Here is a 26003-nt window from a genome sequence, read left to right as displayed (position 1 = left end):
CCTTCGGAATGCAATGACAACTACTTTCGATTGATCGTATAATAAGAATAATTTTTCTAACTTATTAAATTTATAGTTCATTAGCAGTGCAATTATAATTGTTCTTTTCGAGAGATTTGTGCGAAATGATCTACATATTTTATTAATCATAATTGTACAATATAATGCATGTAAAGAATTTAAAAAATTTTTAAAAATATATCGTTTTTTTCCTGTGATTTGAACAAAAGATTTATTCTTTAATATCGTATTCCTTGGCGATATTTTCCGTTCTATTTTTAGACCTTAGCAAATATTGTAATAAATATAAACGTTGCGGCTTCGACTTCGGTTTGGACGAAGCCGCAAATTCATTGTGACGGATAGAAGAACGTCGTCTTTTATTAAAGCCAGCAAGTACCCGGACAGCTGTGCTACTTTAGAGATACGTTGTATCGAATTTTCCGTCGCGAAGCCAATTACCTTTAAGACAATTCGCATTGCCAGTATCTATCCAAGGAATTCTATTGTCGATGCCGGAGGTTCTTTTGTGCGCTAGTTTACGATGGAGTCAATTTATCGATGGTTTTACCACAGTTCTTCCTCGATATCGGACAAGCCGGGGCTTTTCAGTTTAACCACTCCCCGATAGCTAAAAAGCGACATCCGTAAAGTTGTTCACGCCAAAGACTCGGCTTTTTCGAAATGACAGTTTTAAGTCTTGATCGAGAAAATAAGCGGAGAGAGCTAGAAATGTCGATGTTTCGGAAGAGGAAGCATCCCGCGGCGTTTCAAAACTAAAAGGCTTCACCTGTATATGTGTATGCGTTACGCTTGTGTGTGTATTATCCGGTGTTGAACGGCGCGATGCTTCACCTCTCGGATGCGGATCGCGAAGCGAGTGTAAGCTTTACGAGAGCTCTCCGCTACTTGCTTGCTCGACGGATATACTTGTGGCGATTAGCGCGCGAACGATTAACCTAAATTCACCGTAGGCACACCTGCACGCGACGCCACGTGGTTAAGCCAGTTTCCTACGTGGTTAATGATGTACCAGATCGTGTACATGGCGCTTCTCTTAAATTTTGTTGCCAGTTGGGAATGATGATGAATAGTCCGCGGGATTTAGAGCCTCTGCTTTCTTCTATACGTGAAAGCGCGGTGCACCAGGCGATTTAATTGGTCGGCGGCAATCTTTCTTAATCCTTGTCTCAACTTTCAAATTTATATTACCTCATATCACACTTGTACGTTTATGGAATTTATTATTATTATTGTCATTATCGTTTAATTTAGTTTGTAAACTCGAATAAGCAATCCGAGTGATATCGTGAATTGTGGAAATCATTTTTAAAGGATAATATTCTGTTAAAGTATCCTTTATTCCGCTTTCTATGTCTTTCTGGAAGCTTTAAAACAAATGTTGTGGTACTTAGCTCGGATGATGGTTATACTAAAGCTTTCTTGGCTGATATCTGCACTAACTTCCATATAGTCCTCGCTATCTCTCTATATCTTATCTACCTGCGTGTATTAGCTTAACAAGGTATTAGAGGAAGAGCGCATATGTTTCGTGTAACGTATGTATCTCCTTTCGAAGGAGAATATTCATACTTGCAGATTTTGGCTAATATTGCATTTTCAAAAATTGCTACATAATTAAACTATTTATTATATATTATAATAAATCTTATACATATATTATTATATAAGTTCATTATAGATTTCTAAAGAATATCTCTTCTTAATTAAATAATATGTAATTTTTATATATTATAATAGTCTAAACGAATGTAAGATTAGTACAAGTGTCAGCTTTATTCTTGTTTGATATATTTATTTGAACACAATATCGAGCAGACGAAGCTGATTGAAAATGTGTCGTTCTTTTCAAAATCAAGTGTAAGAATTTCACAATTTCAAGAACGTGTGTTTTGTAAGAAATTCTTTTCATATTTACTCTCTTGGAGAGTGTATCTAAAAATGTGCTTGGGTCACCCAAGATTTTAAGCGCAAATATCTAGACATTTATGATAAAATCACGTAACGAATGGAGGCGTGCTAGCTTACAATGGATGGAAAAATGTATGATGTATGCCGGCGATCAGCGTGGTGATGGATGGCGGTTTGCGACGAAACCTTGCGCAAGAAGCCTCCTTTGACGGAACTTCCGTTTTACTAAGCCACGTCGGCGACATCCTCCTGGTATTACTTATCGCGGACAAGGTCGTTAAGAGTGATTCATTTTTGCTTTTCACTTATCGCATATTAAATATACAACAATTTTTAATCCATTATTGATAATAAAAATATAGATTTTAGATAGAGAGATATAATTTGATATAAGTTGATCAGTGAGGGAGGGATTATAAAAATATAACTGTACAATTTTTCAAAATTATTATTATTATTATTATATTATTTTTATATTAATATTGATAAATATTATATAAAAAGCTTTTGCGCGCGGATAAAATTATAATAATTCTTTTAACGACTATCTAATATTTTATATTTTGATTATCTCTCTTAATATTTTTATTTATCAACATTCAACAATAGATTTTAAACATTTTCATTTATTTTATATATGTATGCATTTATATACATATGCAATAAATGTGCGAAACTATTAATTAGAACTACAATCTTTTTTTGATATGTACAAGCAGTAAAATCGGAATATCAGAAAATAGATTGCGATTAAAAATGCGCAAAAATTCAGTTTTGGCACAATCAAGTCATGAAAATCACAATCAAATCATCGAATAAGCGCAAATGTTGCTATCTTAAAGTGGCTATTTTAACGATGCTAATTTGTTTACCGTAGAGTTAACGACATTTATTAGCGCGGATATTGATCGAAAGGCTTGACCATAGGCGTTTCCGTGGCGCCGAACGAGGTCGTAGCTCGAGGTTCGTGGTAAACGGTGACTTTGGCGGAGGCGATAATGCGATGATGCATGCGTGCCGGGCCCGTTGCCCTACCTACCTACGTGGTGACGTGCCTAACGCCTAAAATATGGCGTAGGTAAACGCGAATTCGGTCCGGCCCACATCCGCGCCTTGCGGAAGTCGCTGCTTCCAGCCGCAAACGGCGGCTTGAAAGAAGCCTAGACGTGAAAGTGGCGAAGGAAGAAGAGGAAGAAGAGAAAGAGGAGGACGAGAGGGATGGAGACTCCGTCGTGTGGGTACCCGGATCCGATCCGGGCGCATGCGATTCTCGGAACCGATCGGGAGAAACCGGTTTTAGGACGCGTTTCTCGCGCCGCACATATGTGCGAGCCCCGGGATCGTCGATAATGGACGGAAGAAGACTGTCCGCCGACGATGCTGCTTCTTCCTCTCTTGTTTCGTCTTCCTTTTCTCTTACATCGGTGTTTTGGCGAAGGGACTCGTAATAATCCCTGCAGACGCGCAGGAAGAATTCGATCCCTCGGATCGAATCCATCGTCTCGATGACTCACGCATCGTCTTCCGTAACTGAGCTCGTAACACAGATTACAGACACGCGAAAGTTTTACAGGTGTCGCGTTATATCTCAGGACGTCTAGCGGTCAGGGGAATCTGGAAAACCGGGCATTGTCATAGTTCAATTGATCTTTTTAACTATACAGATCATGTAATAAATAATTTATCTAAAATATCTAATGCTTTTCATTGGTCCTATTTAATTAATTAATATTTTGTAATATAAAAAAGAGCGACAATTTAATTATATTGTCAAGGAATTTTATAAATCTGGAATTGTCAGGGAAAAGTCAGGAAATTTTATTATTTATCTGGATTTTTCTCATTATTCTACATTTATCTCAATAATTAAAATTTTTTTATTAAATAAATATAAACTTTTCCTTGACTCCTAGCATGCGAATTTTCTGTGTTGTTAAAAATTGAATTATTTACAGCGTGTTTGTTATAATTTATATTTTCATCGTCGTGTTATTTTATTTCAATGATAGAGAAATACAAAACTAATAAATTTGATATAATATAAAAAAAGGTGATTATATTTAAATAGTTTAAAGTGACATGTTTGTTGTTGATTATCGTACATAATGCAGATTGTATAATTGATTTAAATTTTTGTTTTTTTTTTAAACTTTTGAATCTTTTCATTGTTGACAAAAATATCTCAAGGATTTCATGATTTAACATTTAAATGATTTATCATATAGATATATGCAAATTATATATTTGGAAAAAAATAATACTAAAAAGTCAGGGAGAAAATTAATTTCTGGTCTTGAAAAATCTGAAAAAATCAGGGAATTTTTTTCATTGAGTCTGCTGGACACTCTTTATCTGTGCCAAAGTGCCAAGACTAAATTACATAAACAAGATGTTATATATTGTAAATCTCTTGATTAAAAATATGTTACAATGGTGTTAAGGGAATGATTGGTGTAAAATGTTTAATAATGTTTGAACTAAATAATGTAAATAATTGACTTGTACACGTGCATTAATTTTACGCGTGTTACATTTTGCGAGGCGCGGATATGTTGCGTTTATTGCTTTTTTTTACTTATTTTGGCGAAACGTTATGTTACGTCAGATTGCAGGACGAGCGGCGGAAACACGCGTGTTCAATAAACGTGCGTCTGGTGCTCATTCGCGCGGAATATCCGACATGTAATTTACCACTAGTTCAAGGTAGTTAACTTCTACTTTGAAGAATGGCGGGCCGCGAAATTAGCCGTAAAGCCGGGTTTATCTGCAAACTTCTCCGCCAGTGGTGGAAACCGGGTGGAAACCGGCTTTGAGCCGTTGCATTACAAATATCTTCTTGGTAATTATTATTTTTAATTAACTATCGCGCATCCCCCTCGAATGGGATATCGCTGTACGCGTTTCTGATTGCGGGGATATAATTAAACGCGGAATTAAATCGGTGCTTTACGCGGACGCGCATATTAGATACGCGGGTCTCATCGTAAAGGTGAAACGATATCGCAACGATTTTGCATCAACTTTCGTAGGTACGAATTTAATGCAAGACGTCATGCGCGCCGTAAATATATTCGTGCACGTCCCGATGGTACGTTCATTTTTCTGACAAAAAAAGAAGTTATCGCACACATATCTATACACATATACAGAGGTTGGACGCATCGAAACGCAACAGCAAAGTCAGCCTTGCATTTGAAATTATATGGCGCGTAAGCCGCAATGCGGTTACACGTGACAAATCTAGCGTCACGACGATACGTGCGAGTTTCTTCTACAGCTGTTGCATCTAAACTAGTTTTATGTTACAAAATAAATTTAAATCGCGCGCGCGCCTGTGATATTCGCGCTTTTCTCTCTTTTCGTAGTTAAAGATACCAAAGTTACCGCTTTGAAATTCCTGCAAAATTTTACGACCTTTCAACGACTTGTCAGTCTTCACCATCTTGATCTCTGTACAATCAAGACATGCATTTTCATACGAGTATTGCTAACATTAATCTGACTTAACGAGCTTTAACGCGTCTATATTATTGAGTGACAATGATGAGACGTGTATTAATATGAAGGAAAATGAATTATCGTTATTGAAAATGAACATATAAATATCAAACACGCAATTGTTGGAGTAAGCGAGTTATTCTCTCATCTCTTTGCCCATTCTCTCCTTCTCCGCGCATTGGCGCATGAACGCGTGAGAAAAGTCCGCAGTGTTCAAAAGTCCTGGGGGGTTATATATCATCTGCAGATGATAGCGTCGCGCGCCGTGAAAGCCATTCGTTTCAATGCATGCATTCATGCCGCGGCTAAAAGCCTCTCGCGTATTTCGTTGGCGTATTCTTTTTTTTTTTCCTCTTTTTTTCTCTAGCGTACGCACGTCCTACGCAACCTGCACCTGTTCCACGGGCAGTTGCGATCATCAATGTCCCGGCGTGAATCGACTCGGAAGTCCGTTATAGTTTCGTATCTTTGGATAGCGCAGTATCAAGGCCACGCGGAATTTACGGGCTTTTGCGACGCGATTCGATCGCGCGTTGTATCGCGATGCTAGGTGATCGCGAGCAATCGAATTTTCTCGCCCCACGTTTTCCACGTAAATTGAAAAATTCCGTCGCGATTTAAACCGCATTCGAGCCTATAGTCGCTCGGTTACGTGGATAAAACCAGCGCGACTTTGTTGAATTGATGAAAATCGAATTTCGCGAAAAAAAAAAGAAATGCATCAGCGTGTATCACGCGATAATAAGTTATAAATGAAGACGAATGTGTGTGTATAATTGTTTTATTACAGCAGTGATCTGTAAGTCGGAAATCAAATGCCGCGAAGACATAAACCGTCGAATTTGCACCATCAAGTGATAGATGCTTGTCGATGATATAAACGAGTTAATCTTGATCGTGCCCGTTTTCCAATTCGCAAAATCAATTGAAAATCGAAATATCACAGTGCAATCCAAAGCAGAGGAAATGTGAAAGCCAGGATATAAAAGAAAACGTGGTGAAATGCGATAAAATGCAACACATATCAGATTTTGAATAATCAATCTTATCCGGTGTTTGTTGTTAATAAAGGTGAAAATATTATGAAGAAAAAACAGAGAGAAAATAGAGAATATTGAAATTTTTTTATTAAAAAAAATATATCTATGTGTATGTATATAATCCTTTTTTTAATTTTTTTTTCAAATTAGAAAATTGTAATCACACCGAATGGAAAGATTACTCTTACATAGTAATCTCTAAATTTAATACATTTTTACGCGGATTTAATTACATGACTGATACGTTGTAAACTGTATATGTTGATAGAAACAATTATAAATATTTTTAATCCTAGGATGAAACAATCTTGTTTAGATATCTGAAAAAAATATGCCATATATACAATGTTCGAGACTAATATTCGCTTCTTCGTCGAGCGATCGATATTCTCAGTCCGATGTGCGAACGCGATTGTATTTAATTTGTACCCTCGCGCTCGTTTACTGAAGCGTTAGATGAGATCGTCGGATTTGCCGTTCGGCAAATTGTGAGTCTATCGGCGAAATCATCTTGTGCGCTCTCGTGATCTGTGATGACTATATAATAAAGCCTACACTTGGCGGTAATGGCTCAACATTGCTTGAACACTCGCCGGAATGCAAACTATCACCCGGCAAATCGGTTCTTAGTGTGAGTTCTCGGTAATCAATGCGCGATCTTTTAAAAAATAAATTATATTTCCGTATGAGAATCATTACGCGATAAGAAAGCGAAATTTAAAGTACGATAATAATTTTCGTCCAACGGCAATTTGGTAAAATATACTCACAGACGTTAATATATCACTTAGGCTTCCAATTGGTCTACATGGCGCTATAACATAAGAATTAATCTTTTTAGTTTATAAGTTTATATCGTATTCGTTGTATGTATCGTGGTTTAGCATCGACTTATGAATAACGAATCCTCGATTATAATTTTTGAATTTATATTGTTTTACTGAAGAAGACTAAGTACCTATATAATTCGAAACGTTAATGACAATTTAAGACTATATTGTTGTTTAAATTAATTGAAGACTGTAATTAGATTGTTTTAATTAATTGAAGTATTATAAGACCTTATGTATACATGATTTTTTTTAATTGCTCGTTTTATTTGGCCTGTTTTATGTGATTTATGTTTTGTTTGGTAAAATATAATATACGTGAAATGCGTTTCGATGATTCGAATATCCCGGAGTTTTCAATCATTTACACGACATCATTTATCTGTCGTTTGATTCGATATCATTCGTACACATTGAAATTTCATATTTCACATAATAATAGCATTGTGTAAATTTTTCTGCGTTTTGAGGGAAACTTTAATCAACAGGAAATTCGACGCTGAAAACGAATCGCGCGCATTTTTGTTGCTTTCGGATAAAACCGTATCGAGAAAATGGTGAACGAAAGTAACACGACGTGCTAAATGGTAACAAGGATCATGTTTGGCGACGAGAATTTACCGCCGGGTCGGTCGGAAACTTGTGTCCGAGCTTGAGCGGTGTTTGCGAACACGGCTTATAGAATACTTAACATTTCGGGCTTAACGCTGAAAGTCCGAGATTGTCTTCGGCTATCGATCGAGGAGCCGGCGGAATCACCCGCCCTTCGGGACTTTTCTGTTCGGTCAGGAAGTTTGTCCGACAGTTCGGACGTAGCGTAGTGTCCGATCCCGCCATTGGACCGCAAACTATGCAATGTGATTAGCTTAAAGTTCAGGCAACTGCGATCGTTCCCACAGCACCTTCGGTCCTTACCTTTTCCGCGTAACAGGCGGCGGCAACACTTTGACCATTAATTAGTGCTGTTCCATCCGATATCTTGACCACCGATGTCAGACATAACAGTCAGATATAATGATGGACACTGCTGCTTTGCTCAAACATCTCTGAACACATCTTCTCAAGAAGGCATTTTAAATGTTATATTTATTTAAAGCATGATTAATGATGCATATTAAATATAGAATTTTAAAGAGATTCTAGTCTCGAGAAATCACATATGATAAATGACTGGGATAAATGACTTCTCTATTTCTCTATAGAACGATTTCGTAAAATGATTCTAATTGACTCGTTATATTATATGTTATGTTATTATTATTATTATTATTATTATTATTATTATTATTATTAATAGCTTAGCGTCGATACACGAACACGTTTTTTTTTCACCGTAACAATAATCGCAAACACGTTCTAATTTGGAAACTGTATAAGTAAGCAACGCAATCTCGGCAATAATTAATTAGGAAACAGTCGTGTTTCTCGATGATTGGATCCGTGATCGCGCATTCTCATGCTGGCCTCATAATAATACCGGCAGCGAATTATGTACGCACACGTGCAAATAAACGCGTGATATTATCACAATTAATGAGAATAAAATTGTTATATCTGTGGTGATTCGTTGAAAACGCTGATTAACCGCTAATGTGTTATATTGGTTGAAAATATTATGGTCGAAAGTATTCTGAATCCATTGCGAATGTGACTGAATATTTTTTTACTGTACTCGATTACTCTAGTAACGACTTTTTAAAAAAATATGCTTTGACAATGCAATTTAATTTAGATCATATATAGTGAATTTGATTGAATACACTAGTGTGCACTGGTAAATGAAAAACTGTTGTATACAAATTTACAGTAGTATAAAACAGTTATTGGATAACAATAATAACTCGTATTAATTAATTATTCTTCCATTTACTTATGTTATTATAAATTTTAATTATAAGACAATCCATAAAAAATGTGTCCAATTGAATTTGCTAATAGATATTTATTTAAAACGTGCACTTCTATTTTCGCACTAGTATACTTTTAAATACTTGATACATTTAAACTGTACAAAGACATTTAACTTAAACCGTAGTTTGAAGGGAACGAGAGAGAGAGAGAAGCTAAACGAAACTTTACTAGAGAAGATATCAAACTTTCGCGTAGAATTTCTCCGAGAAATGTCAGGCCGTAGCAAGAGAGGTAGGATAGACGACGATGAAGAGACAATATCGCGGTTTTACGATTCGTGACGATCACAAGAAGAGGTCACGTGACCCGTTTATGCCTCACGAATATACGAAATACGGCGAAAATGGCACTTCCGTATACGATGCAACTTCGATATATGCATTCTACTCTTACGTTTCTCCTCTTATTCCCTCTCAGCCATCGGACCGATGCTATATTGCATCGATGCAACGGAATCGCTCGAAACGTTTTACGCTCGTTCGTCGTCTTTCCCTCGCTCTCGTCTGAAAGAAATATTAGTGCTCGTAAAAGGTGCTCTCCTCGAATCAAACTCTCGCGTCTCTCTCTCTCTCTCTCTCTCTCTCTCTCTCTCTCTCTCTCTCTCTCGCCGGCCCGCAGGGACCAGCCGCACAAAAAACGATAGACTTCTCACCGGTGAATGTTGTAAGGGCGAGTAGATCTTTCGCTGCGATAAATCTCGACGTGAAAGCTTACGACGAGATGGCCATTATCGTAACATATGTGCTATTTATCTTGAAAATGATGAGGTTCGAGGACTTTTTTAAATATGAAAATAAGAGAGAGAGAGAGAAAACAGAGTGGTCGATATAATATCATCGCATCTGATCGAAATTCGTAATAGTGACGTAATGTATAAGTAGATTTTCAAAATTAATGATTAGCGAGATACTTCGAATAAAGAGGTCTTATATAGTAAATTAAAAACACAGATAATTAACTATATAATATATGCGTAATTTGAGTTTGAATGAACGACTTCCGGTTACTTAGCAAGTCATTGAACTTTTCAAGTAGGCCGGTATATACTTCCGTTATCCTTCATGTTAAAACTTGCCTTCTTAACGACACGAGCGCGTCGTTAAAAGTTTTTTTCCGGTGTCGCGATGTCGTGCCTCATGTAAATCATACGCACGCGCAGGTCCGTATTTGCTGGAACGATAATAATCGGCCGTGTGCCGATTTTTCAAGCGAGCTCCTTTTCGCAGAAATTACAAATCGCCATTTTTTATGTTGTTACAGGTAAGAGAGCGTGAGCTGAGAAAATTGTTTTCTCGATTGTACGTGTCGAATTCGAAACCCACGGTTCACTTCCGTCCCGATTTCGACGATGGGATCGAACGGAGGAAGACGAGGAGGTAGGCGAGGTAGAGGTGAGTAGACACATCGCGCTAAACTTGTCGACAAAAAGGAGCGCCTGTGTTGGTTACTCGTGGAGCGGGTTTTTTATTCGTATTTCCCTCGCATTTCGGTACAAGTTGCAACATCGGCCGCGCGTATAACGATACAATTGTATCACCGGACAACGCGTTCGAAAACGTGTCGCCCTATTTTTGGCTCTCCTTCACTCGGTACAATCAGAACGACCGCCATTTTACTCTCGAAACGAACCAACCGAATCGCGCTTCTCGAGCAAACTCGATATTCCGTTATAGAATAATCGATATATATATATATGTATATATACGTTTGGATTAAAAGTAGAGTTATCAATAGTTAAAGGATGAGTGAACACATTTATACATATATGTGCACAAAAATTTATACAAGGATATTTTAAAGTTTATTTTTGTTTATTTTATAGAAAAATCTTTGTATATATTTTTTTCTCGTTAAATCGATTCACACATAAATTTAGTATTAGAAAGGTATAATATATTGTGCATATTTATTTTTCATTGGCATGATGACAATATTTTGCGGGACACAAATGTTTACGTATATACACTAGCGTGAAAAAAAGCTATGTACGTTAACTCGTGCCATTGTGCTATTTCGCGTACGTAAAATTGGGCCCCGTGTTTTTACCCGAAGTGGGTTTTAACTGCCGGTACGTGCACGGAGAACAGTTTACACAATTTTGTTAATTACAGTCCGCCGCGTAGACAAGAGAAAAAGAATAGCCGCTTAAGCCCAAAACCTTTCTCGCAGTGTGTCGAATTAAACTTGCTTGTCTGCGTGTGTTTTCTTTCTCGCAAAAACGATCGGCGAGTATATTACCGGGCGTAATCACCGTTAATTACTTCTTTCTTCTCGTGAAATTACACAGGTGAATAATTTATGCCAAGGCAGTTACGAAAGTTCGAATCCTGCGGAGTCATATCAAGGCCGGAAAGTTTACGTTAACAAAGTTTACTTTCGTTCTTGCCAGTTTGGTCGCACTTCGACAGAGGGTGAGAAAGAGAGAGAAGGAGACGGGAACTAGTTGACCGAATCGTTGAGAAAATAAATGGATTACGATAGGAGTCGTCATTCGTTTCCGAGTTCCATCGCGGAGCGAGATAGATCGCCGGTTAAATAAAAACAGCGAGAGAAATCGAGGCGGAACGACGACGAATACGCTGACCTCGTGCGTCAGGTGACGGGAGATTCATGATCGCTCGCCGGCTCACAAATGACGTCGTTACATAAGTACAACCCCGCCGTGCTCGCTCGCTCACTCCCCGAGATGAAAGACGCCCTTCGGTATGGCCGCAGTGACCATAATCATTCTACGAAATTACCAGAATTTTCAACGGCGAAGCATTTTTTTTCTCCACGAGCACACATTTGCAAAACGTACAGAATTTCGTTAATTCCTCTCTCTCTCTGAATTTTTTTTTGATTTATTCCCGTGTTTACAAAATTGCGTTTTTACCGCGTCGTTAAATTATATTGCCGAATTGGTTTAAGCGTTTATTTTAAGAAACTGGACAGTCTGTCATTCGATAATTGATTTTCATCCAAATATAATCCGATGTAACGGTAGAATTATCAGAAATATACAGCTGTTCAGATGAGTGTTATTATATATACGCTTGTTTGTAGTACGATAATTCTCATGTATATCGAGAGAAATTGTGATACACGCCGCACATTTTATTTAAAAAAAAAAAATTGACAGCGACTGTTAATCGCATCAAAGAATAAACGGCGTGTGTCACCATTGAATTAACGACACGCGATGATTTGATCGAAAATAGTGTCGCGTGAGTGTTATTTGCCGGGCAAATAATTACCATCAATTTTACTCGGTGATTCTTTGTGATGAAGGGGATAAAAATACGCGTATATGGCCGCGTATAAAATCGAACGTTCAATCTGAAGATTTTTTATGAAGTCCGTGAATGTTTTAAGACGAACACGAGCGTTCATTAAATACGTACGTGTCCGCGGACACTCATCAGGCACGTCGAATAATTTTACAAACGTAATTACGCGCGCGCTCGTAATCGTAAATAGTTATTAACGCGGATAATTGCCTCTCCCAGGTTCGAATCCCGCGGAGATGGTCGTAATCGTGCATGTTAAACGGCGAAAATTCTGGTTTTCAATTTACAACAACGCTTCTACTTAAGCCAACGGTATCGATCAGGATACCACGTTCCTGTTTTGCCACTTAGTACGCATTTCCAGGATAAGCTTCTTACTGCGGGCTCGTTTCGCGAACAATCTAAAGTCATTAGATTATGTAGCATAAACTCGAGTGCATCGTTCCACGACCAATGTTGCTTTACCGAAATTATAAAAGCGGGATTTATGCATTTATTTTCAACATATCTCGAGTCTTCTTCACAACCTGTATAATAATGTGAAATTCTCTTCAAGTCGAGCTGATTTTTCTTACAATTCTTAGCGAAGATTGCGCGCGAGGGTGGTACTTAAATAAGGCAAAGATTTGATTCTTGAATGCATCCACTGTCGTTACTTGTACACGTTTGAGCTTGATCCTTAATGCTCGACATATGACGACAAACGCATCGTCATATGTCGAAACGTAAGCACTTGGAACATGTGTGTCGACACACGCGAAGACACAGAGGCTCGCCAGGCTCGACAGCTATTTTGACTATTTGCTCGGCGCATTCCTACGGGGGCGATCCGATCCTCGTCTGGCTTGAGGGCTAAGGCGTTGTTGGGCCGATGAAGCAAGCCGCAGCGGGAGCTAAGGCACTCGTGTGCACGTAACATATTCTCATACTGTTACCTCGCAGGGAATGCGCCGCCTCGAAAATCCGTAGAATTCGACAGGATGCTCCAAGTACCAGGTGCCACTTCTCAACGCGCGACCATTTGCCGAACATTATCGATTCTGAGTAATTGCTCGATGATGTAACAAATATTTGAACGATATCGCAAATTTTTGTTATATTGAATGGTTATCGGAAAATCGTTATTTATCTTCATCGAGCACTATCGCAATTAAAACGCTTATATATATACACAGTGAGAGAAAAGTGTTTATTGCCACTTTAATTATATAGTAAAATAATTATAGTTGAGATGTTGGCCTCAAAAATATCTATATAAATTATGATAAGTTCTTTTTTTCTCAATGCTGTCTTCTAAAAAACTTATTATAATTTTATTTTATTTTTTAAGGATGAAACGTTGAAAGATAGAGCTTGTTATTGAGATTTTTATATAAAGAAAAAGTATTAATCGCATCTTCAATTTAGCTGCGAAGGAAAAAGTCAGCAGTCAGAACGGTTTGATTCTCAATACTTGGCTTCCAAATGCATAACGAAGATCTTTCCGGAAGTAGCTTTCCTTTATGATTACACCTTCATCTCGAGGATTCTCGAGAAAATTTTCAAGTTTGTTGGCGAAGATTGAGTCATTCGCGTAATTACGCCGGCGCTGCGGAAATACACACTCGCAAGTTGTGTAAACAGAGCAATCATCTCAGTAACGAATTACTGTAAAGATATTTCTCTTTCGTGCCCATTTCCTTATCCATTTCATCATCCCGCTGTCATGGACTTCTCTGATTCACAAAGCAAAAAAAAAATAAAAGATGGGTCGCGCCGTTGACGGGAAATATTTTTATGGATATAAATTTGTTTTCGCCATTTTCCATGATTGAAAGGCCGATGCCGAGGAGGCCTTTGAACCATGAATTGGATCCCAACCAACTTCAATCCTCTCAAACTCCATCCTTCCCTCTCCTACCTCCGTCGCCAGAAATCATGCTTCCTATGAAAAGGAACGACCAGCTTGGAGTTTTCTCCCTTCGACAGACATCATTTATTAATCTTCATTCCGACAACTTTCTCCCCGTCGAGTCACAAAACTCGTATTAGTCTACTCAATAGGACGTTTTATGTTAGTTTCTGATCCAAATCGTTCTTGACTCCAAGTTTTTTTTAATTAAGGTTGATTAAATATTATCTTAATAATTAGTATGTTGAGTATAGCTTTGAACAAATAGACAAGATGAACGATTCGAGGAAAATGAATTTTACATTTATTAAACGTTATTTTCTTGAGATGTGTAAACAAACAGATTTTCTGTCTTACAATTGCGACGACATTAAATCGAGCGCAAAATTGCAGAGAAATTACCGAGACAAAAAAAAACAGCATACTCGCTATTTTTATTCTAAGTGCGCGCGTCCCCACTTTTTCGAATTCAATTTTAACTTCTGCCACATATACGTTGATCTTTCACCAATTCGAGAGAAATAATACCTTGAGCAAACCCACAGATATTTTTCCGCGCATCAACTTTGCTAGGCTGTCGAAGAAAGTTCGCAGTCTCAAGAGCATTTCGCTTGCGGGATCCGACGACTTCTATAAATAATTCTTATTTGGATTTATGAACGTTATATACGTTCGAACTTCTGGAAATCAGCCTCCTTCGAAGGGGCATACATACATTCGCGAAACTTTGTTACAAAATACCGTCGCGGGTCGCGGATTCGAACAATACGTTTTCGTATGAAGGGCCGCGCAAATATTTGGCCTCGGCTCATAAGCCGAGGATTCTCTCAAATTTAGTCCGTGTATAGACATTCACAGAATAGGATTATTACGATATTTTGAAAGTTTATATATTATTATTCTCTTACGTGAAATATATATAATTTCGCGTATATATGAGAAATAATTTCGACTAATTTACTGCCGAATACTTTTATTCTCAAACAAAAAATCAAGCAGAATCTTGCATATTGTATATATGATGCATTTTGTGTAATTTTAATATTTATCCTATAATTATGTACTTTTCAATAATTTACAACAAATTCGAATATAAATAGAATATTATATTAATACACAAGGATTTATTTATATTATAATTAATATAAGGAATTATCCAATGAATATGACGTAGCTTCTTTGAAAGATAAATATCTCTGATTCTCCAAGAATCAAGATTGCATTGGCAATTATAAAATTAAATTCAACGATTGCGCAAATTGCGTTTAAAATTCAAGGATCCTTTAGCGATCAAGATTCTTTAACGTTTTTCTACGTGAAAACGTGGTATTTCGGAGAAGTATGCTCGACTGTAGAATTCCTAATTTTTATCATGGCGGATCGCAATGATAAAATGTCTCCGCACGTGTCCTGGTTTTCCTTTTTCTCTCCAAGAGAGAGATGTGGCATAAAAAGATTTACCGAAATTAATCCGAAGATTCATGCGAGATGCTTCGTCTGGTAACTTTCTCAGGAGTTCTTAGTCAAATCCGTGTTCTCGTAGTATTATAGGAGAATCTACGTTAGCTCTTTACTCTGGATGCATTAGAGATTTTCCAAGATCGTCCGAAGTCGCCATACAACGAAGTTACATCAGGGTCGAAGCCGCGCTTAAGCTTTTCGTACTCGCTCCTCCGCTCGCTTCCAACTTCCGCTGGAGAAAAGAGGGGAGTGGAGGGGCGGGGGCAGTCTTCTCTCTCCGTGAAATTCCGTCTAATTAATTTCCCCAGTCATCCTCAGCAATCCCGGGCGGACGACGAACGGGCGTGGCACTCTCCTACCGAATGTTTTTCGAGGATCGTCGGATCAAAAGAGTAACCGGACAATCGGGATAAGACTGGGATGTAAAGGAATTCAGGAGAAATCATAGAACGAATACAAATGCAAGTAGAATGTATACGCGTGCTTTTTCCTCAGCGTATATTCAATTCTAAACGTGATAGAGACACGTGTAATCGCATATACATATACATCCCTTGCCAAACCGGTTTCAGTTTCAAATTAATTTTCCAATGTTTGATCACTTCTTATCAAACTTTAGATTGTCAATTAATTTGCCACATATATATTTTACATTTGTGCGTCTATTAATTAAATATTTTGTAACTTTTTTTCCTAGGGGATTATGAATTAAATTCTTATTACGTGACAAATATTTTTTCATCAATTAACACGCGATACGCGTCGGTAGCTTTATATAATCGATATGGTTTTATCTGGTAAAACCCGTGACTGTGGAAAAAAATCATTTTCATGCGACGAACAAGTCAGATATGTTAATGAGAGAGCCGTGAAGTGCATTGATATGCAGACGGTGGCCCATCGACGGGTGTTGAGATGACAGAGTGCTCGTTGTGTCTCGCACGAGAATAGCAGAAACTGTACTTTTTTCATCTCTCTCTCTAGATATTTTTCTTTCCGTTCTTCTTCTCCTTTTCCATATCCATTCGATGCAGTAATCAGCTCTTTTAGTATCTTTTACAGAGGCGCGTAAATTTTATGCCAAATTTTTATCGAAGTAATTAAAACGACGTGAAAGTTATGAGATGTGTGAGTAAAAAAATGAACATACTTGAAGAATATTTTCCTCGGAGGAGAGAACTTTCTTAATGCGTGCATAAGGATATTGTTGATCCTCGCGAAATCGATGTACCAAAGTATTATACTTACGAAATATGTGTCCCGTTCATAAAGGAAGCACTGTTATATAACATCTTATAACTTCGAGAGCTGTTAATAAAACAGCCTTTACGACCGATTATAAGTGAAATATGTAGCATTATTACAGCCATTACTTGTAGCATCCTGGGCGCCGCGCCGTCTAGAATTACTGCATAGCACATTGTTCGTCGGTTATTGCACGTCATTGTAATATTTGCGGCAACATCTAAATACGAATCTCTTTGCGAAAAGCCGTGGAAAATTTAGCGTGAAAAAATCGACCGCGACATTGAAAAATCACACCGGTTAACCAGTGAACCTCCTCGAGAGAGAGAGATAGAACAATTTCACTGGAACGCCAATCGTGCGTTTTCTATTTATCTACTTGTTATTTCTTGTTCTCTCGATTCGGCTGTTTTCGAAAGGTGGAGAGGAGAAATACATTTTCCTCGCTTTTGAACGACAGCCAAGACCGCGCTCGAACAGAGGCACATAGAAAATCGAAACGCGATTTGTTCCTTTGAAACGTTGCGAGAGAGCGAAACGACACAGCGAACGCATGATCAATCGCCTGATGTGTATCCGCTTGCACGCACATCCGAAACGCGCGCGGTACAATTTTTAACACGCTTAATTCGTTCCCGTTATCGACTTTCCAATATATTCTCCAAGCGTGTTGAGAATCAAACGTTCTCGTTCGACGGGAGGAACAACTGCGAATCCTGAATCTCGTCGGGAATGCAGAAATAGGGGCGAAGGGACGGAATGGAGGATGGTATAGATCGCCGCGAGCCAAAACGGATGGGAGCGCGCACGCAAACACGCGCGCCCATCCGTGCGATATCGGGCCGGGATTATTGGGTCACCGGGATAAAAATCGGCGGAACTTCGAAAACTGGTTCGGGACCGGTGCTCGGCTACTGCGATTTCAGGACGGACGAGACCGGGAGAGAGACGACTTCCAGAGTTATGGAGCCGTAGATCAACCGCTTTCGGCCGCGTTTTGAAATGTGTAATCAGCGACCGTGATTTATCGCCCTGCCCCGATTACGTTATCCCCGTCTGCTCGCCGTCCGCGTCGATACGCGGCCGCGAAACCGCGTCCGGAAGTTGGGCCTGATCGGTAGTCTGTCTATTTTTGATTATACGCCATTACGACTGAATTTCGACGGTATCGCTAAAACAAATATTATTTCGCTGAAATTACATGATTATGTTGGCTTTTTTTTTTTTTTTTTTTTTTTTTTTTTTTTTTTTTTTTTTTTTTTTTTTTTTTTTTTTTTTTTAATGCAATGTCGCTACCCATATGTGAAAAATTATAGATTATATATGTAATTTTATATGAAAGATATTCTTATATATCTTCAAGATTGGAAATATTCCACTGAACATGGAATTACGCATAGGAAATCTAGTAATGTATAAATGCTATAAAAGAATCTTATAAATAAAATGGATAAATGTTTTATAAAATAAAGTTCTAATAAAGTAAAAATACTAAAATTTAAAATTGATTTAATTTTTTTTTTATTGTTGAAAAGCGCGCTTATTATCTGATCTGCGGAATAAAAATCAGAGATTAATTGCGCGAAATACAAGTCCGATGCTGCTCACGCTTTTTTGACGTAATGTAATTACTCTCGTATGTAATCGATCTCGTTGATTAAAATACATTAATTGATGTCACTGAATGTGATAAATTGATTGAATATTTTCTTCTTTATTTCCGATGTATATGAAACGAAATATCGTATCGCGTGTCATGCTTTACTTCGTGATCATAAATATCAATGTCGGTTCAATTATTTTCAAGTGTCGCGTTCAAATTGTCGCTATTAGAAAACAATGACGTTCTCATAAATGATCGTTTTGGCATTGTCGATTTCGATTGTTATTGCGAACGTACGCGGAACAAATAGCAATTATACTAACACGCGCTTTAGCGAATGCACAGTGGAACAATTAAATATTGCAATCGTGAAAGAGAGAGAGAGAGCGCGCTCGCCGTTTTTTCATCGAATTGATTCGCAACTATATAAGCATTTTAAATTTACATCGCCTGATGCCGTAAATCCGTTCAATTCTGCCGATTACATGACAATATGCGCGCATTACTCTTGGCGCGTTTTTCGCTCGTATATATATATGTATATATACAATCGAAATACGTTAAAGCTGTTTAATGGAAAACATTGGTTTTTTTCGCTTTACCTCAGATAAGTATCCATAAATACATTAGCCCATCGGCATCGATTGAAAGAGTAACTCAAACGAACGAGCTTTGAAATAATTCCGTATTCCGATATAAGCCTTGTGATTGCGCGGGAAAATGCAATTTCATATCGATAAACACTGCGCTGCGCTCTCGAAAAAATCATCAATGGTAATTTTACATTTATCCTTTGTTCATTGAACCGCGGAAAGTGTAAAGCGCATACGTATATCCAGACAGGCGGAAGTTTCTGCTTGAAATAATATTTGTTACGATATATAAAATTGATACGGTTGTTGCGCGCCGGAGTGGTCAAGATAAAGGGGATCATTGTAAAGTCCGCTTCGACGAGAGAGAGAAAGAATAGAGCGAATGTACAAACTAATCGGGCGCCAATGGTAGATTCCGGTCAAATATCGCGGCTTAATTTATCACCCCTCGAAACGGTTACGTACCGGAAACAACGCGACGCGCCCTCGCTTTCTCCTCTTCGCCACGCAGTTGAACGCTGATCAAAGCGGAATAAAGCGGAGAGCAAACGTCGACCGAGACGAATTCGCAAATACGGTGACACACAAGTTAGGTTCGCGTCGCTCCGAATAACAATAAAACCCGGAGGGCGGGTTAGACATCGCGCCGAGACACATCCGCAGATCTCCGCATCGGTGTTTGAAAATGCCGGATTTAAGGTATCTGCAAGCGACAGTCGCGGAATAATAAGCCGGTAAGAGGAGGAGAAGCCGAGGCGCGCCTTTTTACGAATTCGGGAACGCTGTTCGGTATGTACGTACATGTACGTTGCTCCTTTACGTGTGTCGCTGCCATTTGCCGGCGACGTGCATTGAAAGGGCCGCCTGCCTCGCCGGTTTCGCGCCCATTTCCGATTTTCGTCGCTATTTCTTCGCTTTCCGACTCCAGTGTGCGCCTCTCTCTCTCTCTCTTCGCGCATTTAAGAAATCATATATATTTTCATGAAATGGAGAGAGATGTATAACCCGTTCGCGCGGGAACTAACGAGCGCGATGACAAAGTTACAAGGATAATACGAACGTTGTTATATATAGAAATACATTTTTTTTTTACGTTTGTTTTTCTCTCTTTCTCTCTGAAGTCAGTCGTTAAAAAGAATAATCACTAGACTAAAACAGAGAGCCGGAACGGAGATTAATGACATAATACTTCTATGATTTGCGTAGCAAACTTGGGAATCTACTTAAATTCTTCTAGGCTTTATCCGCTTTCGCCAGATCCGTCGCTCTGACAAGAAATCCGATGTCTTATCTAAGAGATAAAAGAGAGTCCGCCGCGCCGTAACAAAAGCTTGTTCAAAAGTCGATTTACGCAGTCACATTTCACTGGTGCGGCTTATAAGGACGGTAGCTGTCAAAACTTTGTAAGCGGGCTAGTTTCCCACTTCGTTGATCAGTGTGAGAAATTCGATGACAAATAAGGACTCGCGGCACCAAAGTCGACCACCGGTCGACGCCTTTATTAAATTATGTCGAAGAAACTTTATTACTCCTCGGAAGCTAACTCGCCTCCGACAACTGTGATTTCGTCGCTTTTCTTTGTGTCGTTTGTGTGTGCGACACCCAAGAATAATTCAATTTTTCCAGCTTTAATCCAGTTTCACGTAACTCTGCATTTCGTATTCCGTCAATCTCATTAAAAAGGCAACGTTCACGTTTCGGTATTCCCCAAGACCTTAAACTTTTATGTTTTCATATGTAACTATAGAGAATAATACAACATTCTGTCCCTCCGGTGCCTCGGGCACTTTATTTCGCATAAGAGCTCTGAAAAAGGTCCGTTGAATTCCGTTGAATCCAGCAGGACGAAAGAAAAGCCGGGTACCGTGAAATTAGTGGCGTTTGGTCGAAAATCTCTCTCTCTCTCTCTCTCTCTCTCTCTCTCTCTCTCTCCCTTCTATCTGCTTCGAAAAAGCTTGTGTAAAAAGAATTTTGAATTGGACTCTGGAAATTCGCGTTTGGCGCTTTTCGTCGTTTTTGTCGTCGTTAAGCTCTCAAAAAAAACGACCGTCAATGCAATTAACTCGTTTGCAATTCTCCCCTATATTTTTGTTCAGATCTCAAGTCATTATCTAAATTGTTGTCACAAAGTTACTGACTTGCGCGCGCACTCTGACTTTCTCTATAAAAATATCCTCTCTCTATAAAAATATCCAGGAATATGACATTTTGTTATATATACATTTTCTTTGCTTTTTATTTTCATAAACATATATATTAAGAATTTAATGCATACAATAAATTTGTTGTGCGTGCGTGTAGAAATAATAAAATTGAGAAATATTTTTAAATTTTGTTCGCACGAAAAAGTACGATAACGAGCTTAATTTCTAGAAACTGTGCACTAATTAGTTTATGTGTATCAAAATATTGAACATACGCATATGCATATATGATTAAAATGAAAAATGAAAATTCGCGCTTCCGGCGGAGCAAAGAATCACGAAACTAGGTCGAGCCTATCGCGGTCAGGATGGAAATTAATTACCTTTCGATACGCTTTGTCGGCACGAGGCACTCATCGCAACGCAATTATGATGGCGTTTTATGTGTGGTTGAAAATAAATCCCTCTAATTAAAGGCGGATTAGGAAGTCACGCATCGGCGATAGAAGGCTCGTTAACTTATCTTTAACGAGTTTGGCCAATATCATTTTCCGTGCCAGTTTTTCTGGCGTCCTTTGATCCGTTCCTCCGCATCGATAAGCTAATAATGTCGCTGACTCGAAAGACTTCGTACGTAAAACGTATAATAAAATCGCCCGTGCACCGTTATAAATCGATAGCGACGTCGACGTTATCGGCGCGCTTTTATCGATTGCAACGTCGCGATTCGATACCTTTGAAACGCGACAAAGACATGTTTACAACACGCGAATATATCGTAAAGTAAAAGTAGTAGCATTCGGATAGTCCTCTCAGCGCTGATAAATCATGTAGTATTTAACGATACATCTAATAACCATGTGTATTCAACCATAACCACATGCAAAAACGCATTCGCGCGATTGAATGCACTTTTTATCTAATATTCCTTTTCAACGCGCAAACACGTTGAAAACATTATCCATTCGCGTTAGAGACATAAATCAGAATTAATAAACGTATTCGATGTTAAGTGCATCGTCACTCGCGGAGAGAATACGAGCGTAAATTATCCTGATATCTTCTTTTTAGCAAAGCGCAACCTTCCGTTTTCGCTCGCTCCCGCTTTATTTCTTTTGCTTAAACCCAGACTCTCGGTCATCGACGGAAACGCATATCATTCTACGGTCTACGAATTTAACGAGAGTCGGACTTTAATAGCGAGCTCGACGAATGGAAGCTCTCTCCGTTTCGTAGCTTTCCCTCTCGTGTTTCTCGCAGGGGTTGCCGTAAAATGCCGACCTCGCAGCTATGATCGTCGCTGGAAGACATTAAACAGGCAAAATAAATCGCATCCTCGTTCATGGTGCTGCAACTGGTAATTACGTTGCGTTCTGCCGGTTCTGTCTCTCTCTTTCTCTCAATATTACGCTCCGAAAGGCACCATGGTGCCCGCTTGACCTTTCACCGTATCCACCGGTAATTTGTAACATGGTTTTCCAGACCAGGCACAAAGTAAAAGCCACCCTTGACCGATGCGCGCCTTTTTCCTTTCGTTGGTCGCGCTTTCTCACCCCTTCTTTCGTACTGCAACTTTTTCATCTTTTTTTGTTGTTACCGGCAACCTGGATGCTTAATCCTGCCGCGGACTTTGAAATGCCGGATTAATTAATGTAGCCTGTTGAATTGTATACAAACAAAAATCGCTGTTGATTTTCTGCGAATATTTTTCGGGTTACCACAGAAAAGTACAACCGTGTTTTTCGTATTATTTTTATATTACAGCAAAATAAAAATTTCCTTGCTTCGTTTGCGGCAACAATATAAAATTTTTATTAAAAAAATATGAAATACATTTAATTTATAATAAATTTAATATTTTTTTAAAAGACCGAGAGAAAAAAAAAACTCGGAAAAAAATTATTTGTCATATATGTTTTAAAACTATTATCCGATATATTCTCTCGTGCATTAACGTGTTGACGAATAAAATTCGTAAATTGAATGAATCTACATCATAAACTGTTAAGATTTTCAAGAATGAAGTAGAGGTATTTCTCGCGTCGAAGAAAATTTTCCATTTTCTCGCAACAACGTTTACGTGTCGTTAGGAAGTTTAGCTCGGAAATGTTGAATTACATTTTCATATAAAGAAAAGCCCCATTCGAGAATGAGGCAACTCTGTGTAAATTTACATAAACATTATTACTATATCATCTCAATTACTTACTTGTTTGGACAAAATACATGCAAATATTATTCATACTGTGATATCGTGAGAATTATTTCTTTATTATATACATATTTTGCAGAGATATTTTTTAAAAAGATTTATTCCAAGTTAAAAACTTGTAAAAAGTTAAATTCTATATTTATCTATAGTCGTGAGCGAAATATATTTATGGAAGAAACTAAAATGTTTCTTTGAACAAATAGAGACTTCGATTTAAAAAAAATTTATAACCTTGGCCTTTTAACCTGCTCTCGTATTCCTAAAACTACACAATCAAAGAAACATGTTTTGCGAATGGACCGTTTTTCTGGCGACGCAGACCTGTTTATCATCCTTTCGTAGGCACTTGGAATCCCCGATCTCCTACGGATTAATCAAGACAAGCGGGATGACCATAAATCGTCGAAATGCACACCGACTTTCGTTCGCGGGCGTAGAAACTCGTAGGATGATGATGCATAAGGGTGGCAGTTAATTTTCATCGTTTGCAGACGTAAGTCTCTATACATACATTGAGGGTTTCGCCAGCCAACTCGTTCGTTCGTTTATCTTCTGCGCTTCTTATGACGTCGTATGAACGCGCGTAGGTATAGCTGTTAATTAAATCGAAAGTCGACTAATGTGTTTCTCCACTGCGTTTTATCGAGCGGTCTATTTCTCGCCTGTGGCGAGAGGGACAGCTTGATGTAAGGCCCGTATATGTTAACTATCAGCTTAATTTCCGCTCAAATTTCAATTCTCCTTTACAAACGGCGCTCTCTCGAACGGGAATTAATGTCGTCTGCCGATAAGCCGGACGTCGCCGCCGCCGCGAGAGGGTAGGAGTGTGGCGATTATATCGTAACATGCTTCACCAAAAATATTAGCAAGAGAAACACGTATACGAATACGGACACGCACGCATACGAAAAGGATAGAGAGACAAATAAACATAAATAGAAATAAATATAACAGACGAGACGAAAGACGAAAAACATCGTGACGTTAGAGACAAAGAAATTAAACATAGAGAAAGTTCGCGAAGCCTCTCGAAGCCGATCGAAGGGCGTTTTGAGGCGAACGAGAAGTAGAATATTTTTACATGCGAAAGATGAGTTCGCTACCGACAGTCGCCGCGTACAGTCACACTATATCCGCACGGTCTTTCTTTATATATTCCTGTATCGAATTTTAACGTGTGCATTTGAGAAATATATTAGTGATATCTGCAAATACTCTCTCTCACATCATTATTAAATTCCCGCCTCGTATCGTTCCTCCAAATTCATCGCGATGCGCGTAATAAATACCAAAGTGGTGACCCCGACGTGATCGCGAACGAGCGGGAATTCGCGATTCTTTGTTCGTGTGAAAGCAGTACATTTTTTAACTTTTTTATTATTGTGACGACGAGTGAGACGATTTATCCGATCGTACACGAGTGAGACAGTGACCAGTGGCGAGTAAAAAAACAATTTGACATGGTGGTGACACGAGACGAAGAAACGGGCGCTCCGCTGCCGGAGCCAGAAGCACGAGCGCTGGAGCAGCCGCGACTCCATGGAATGCCGATGAACCTGCTCGGGATGCAACCGGCGAGATACGAGCAGCCGCCAGGGTATTTTTTACCCGCTCCTGAGGTGAGCCGCGTAGGCATGCGGATGCCAGACCCTGAACTCTGGTTCAGTATCGTCGACCGGAGTTTCCAAGCCGCCGGAATCACGGTCGACGCGACTAAATTCGGATACGCGCTGACGGCCATCGGACCGCGTTATACAATCGAAGTGCGCGATATTATCATGAATCCGCCCGCGGAACGCGCATATGATACTTTGAAATCGGAATTGATCAAACGGCTCAGCTTGTCGCAGGAGCACAAAACACGTAGACTCCTCGAGCACGAGGAAATCGGAGACCGAAAGCCGTCGCAGTTCTTGCGGCACCTGCGCGGTCTCGCCGGAAGTGCCGTGGGCGACCAGATTTTACGAACGATCTGGCTGAGTCGGCTGCCGGCGTATATACAGCCGCATTTAGTGACGCGAACCGGGGACACGCCAGAACAATTAGCGGACATCGCGGACGCGATAATCGAGGCGACCCGGGCGCCGGTGTTCCAAGTAGCGGAGGCAGCAAGAGCCGTAACGCCTCAGGGACAGAACGCAAGTGATCCCGCGTCTCTGGAGGCGAAATTCGAGGTGCGCCTGGCGCAAATGCAGCTGACAATGCAGCGGGAGATCGCGGAGCAGATGGCGGCAATCCGAAAATCCATCGAGGCGATCGGCAGCTAGCGCTATCGAGGAGGTCGCGATGACGACCGACGTCGTCCGCGTTCGCGTTCGCGTTCGCGCCCGCGCGCGCGATCGGGAGGTCGCGATCCGCCGGCCAGTGGTATGTG

The 26003-nt window shown here is 39.3% G+C and overlaps 2 protein-coding genes across 8 annotated transcripts in view; both read left to right on the top strand.

The window, feature by feature from the left end:
* The window catches only part of kug (FAT atypical cadherin kugelei), a 310594-nt gene that overhangs the window by 109157 nt on the left and 175434 nt on the right, over positions 1–26003 (top strand). The gene's annotated exons all lie outside the window — the stretch shown is intronic.
* Positions 24207–25902, top strand: LOC146720406 (uncharacterized). Its single transcript, XM_085488563.1, has one exon. It carries the CDS (start codon positions 25090–25092, stop codon positions 25894–25896), a length of 807 nt encoding a protein of 268 aa, XP_085344689.1. The 5' UTR covers positions 24207–25089; the 3' UTR covers positions 25897–25902.

Source organism: Nylanderia fulva, unplaced genomic scaffold (genome assembly GCF_048542155.1).
Source record: "Nylanderia fulva isolate GAGA-0341 unplaced genomic scaffold, ASM4854215v1 Scaffold7, whole genome shotgun sequence".
Taxonomy (NCBI): Eukaryota; Metazoa; Arthropoda; class Insecta; order Hymenoptera; family Formicidae; genus Nylanderia; species Nylanderia fulva.
This window is presented reverse-complemented; position numbering and strand designations above follow the sequence as displayed.

Excerpts from the sequence above, each read along its gene's own strand:
- LOC146720406 (XM_085488563.1), top strand. The coding sequence starts at position 25,090 with ATGGTGGTGACACGAGACGAAGAAACGGGCGCTCCGCTGCCGGAGCCA.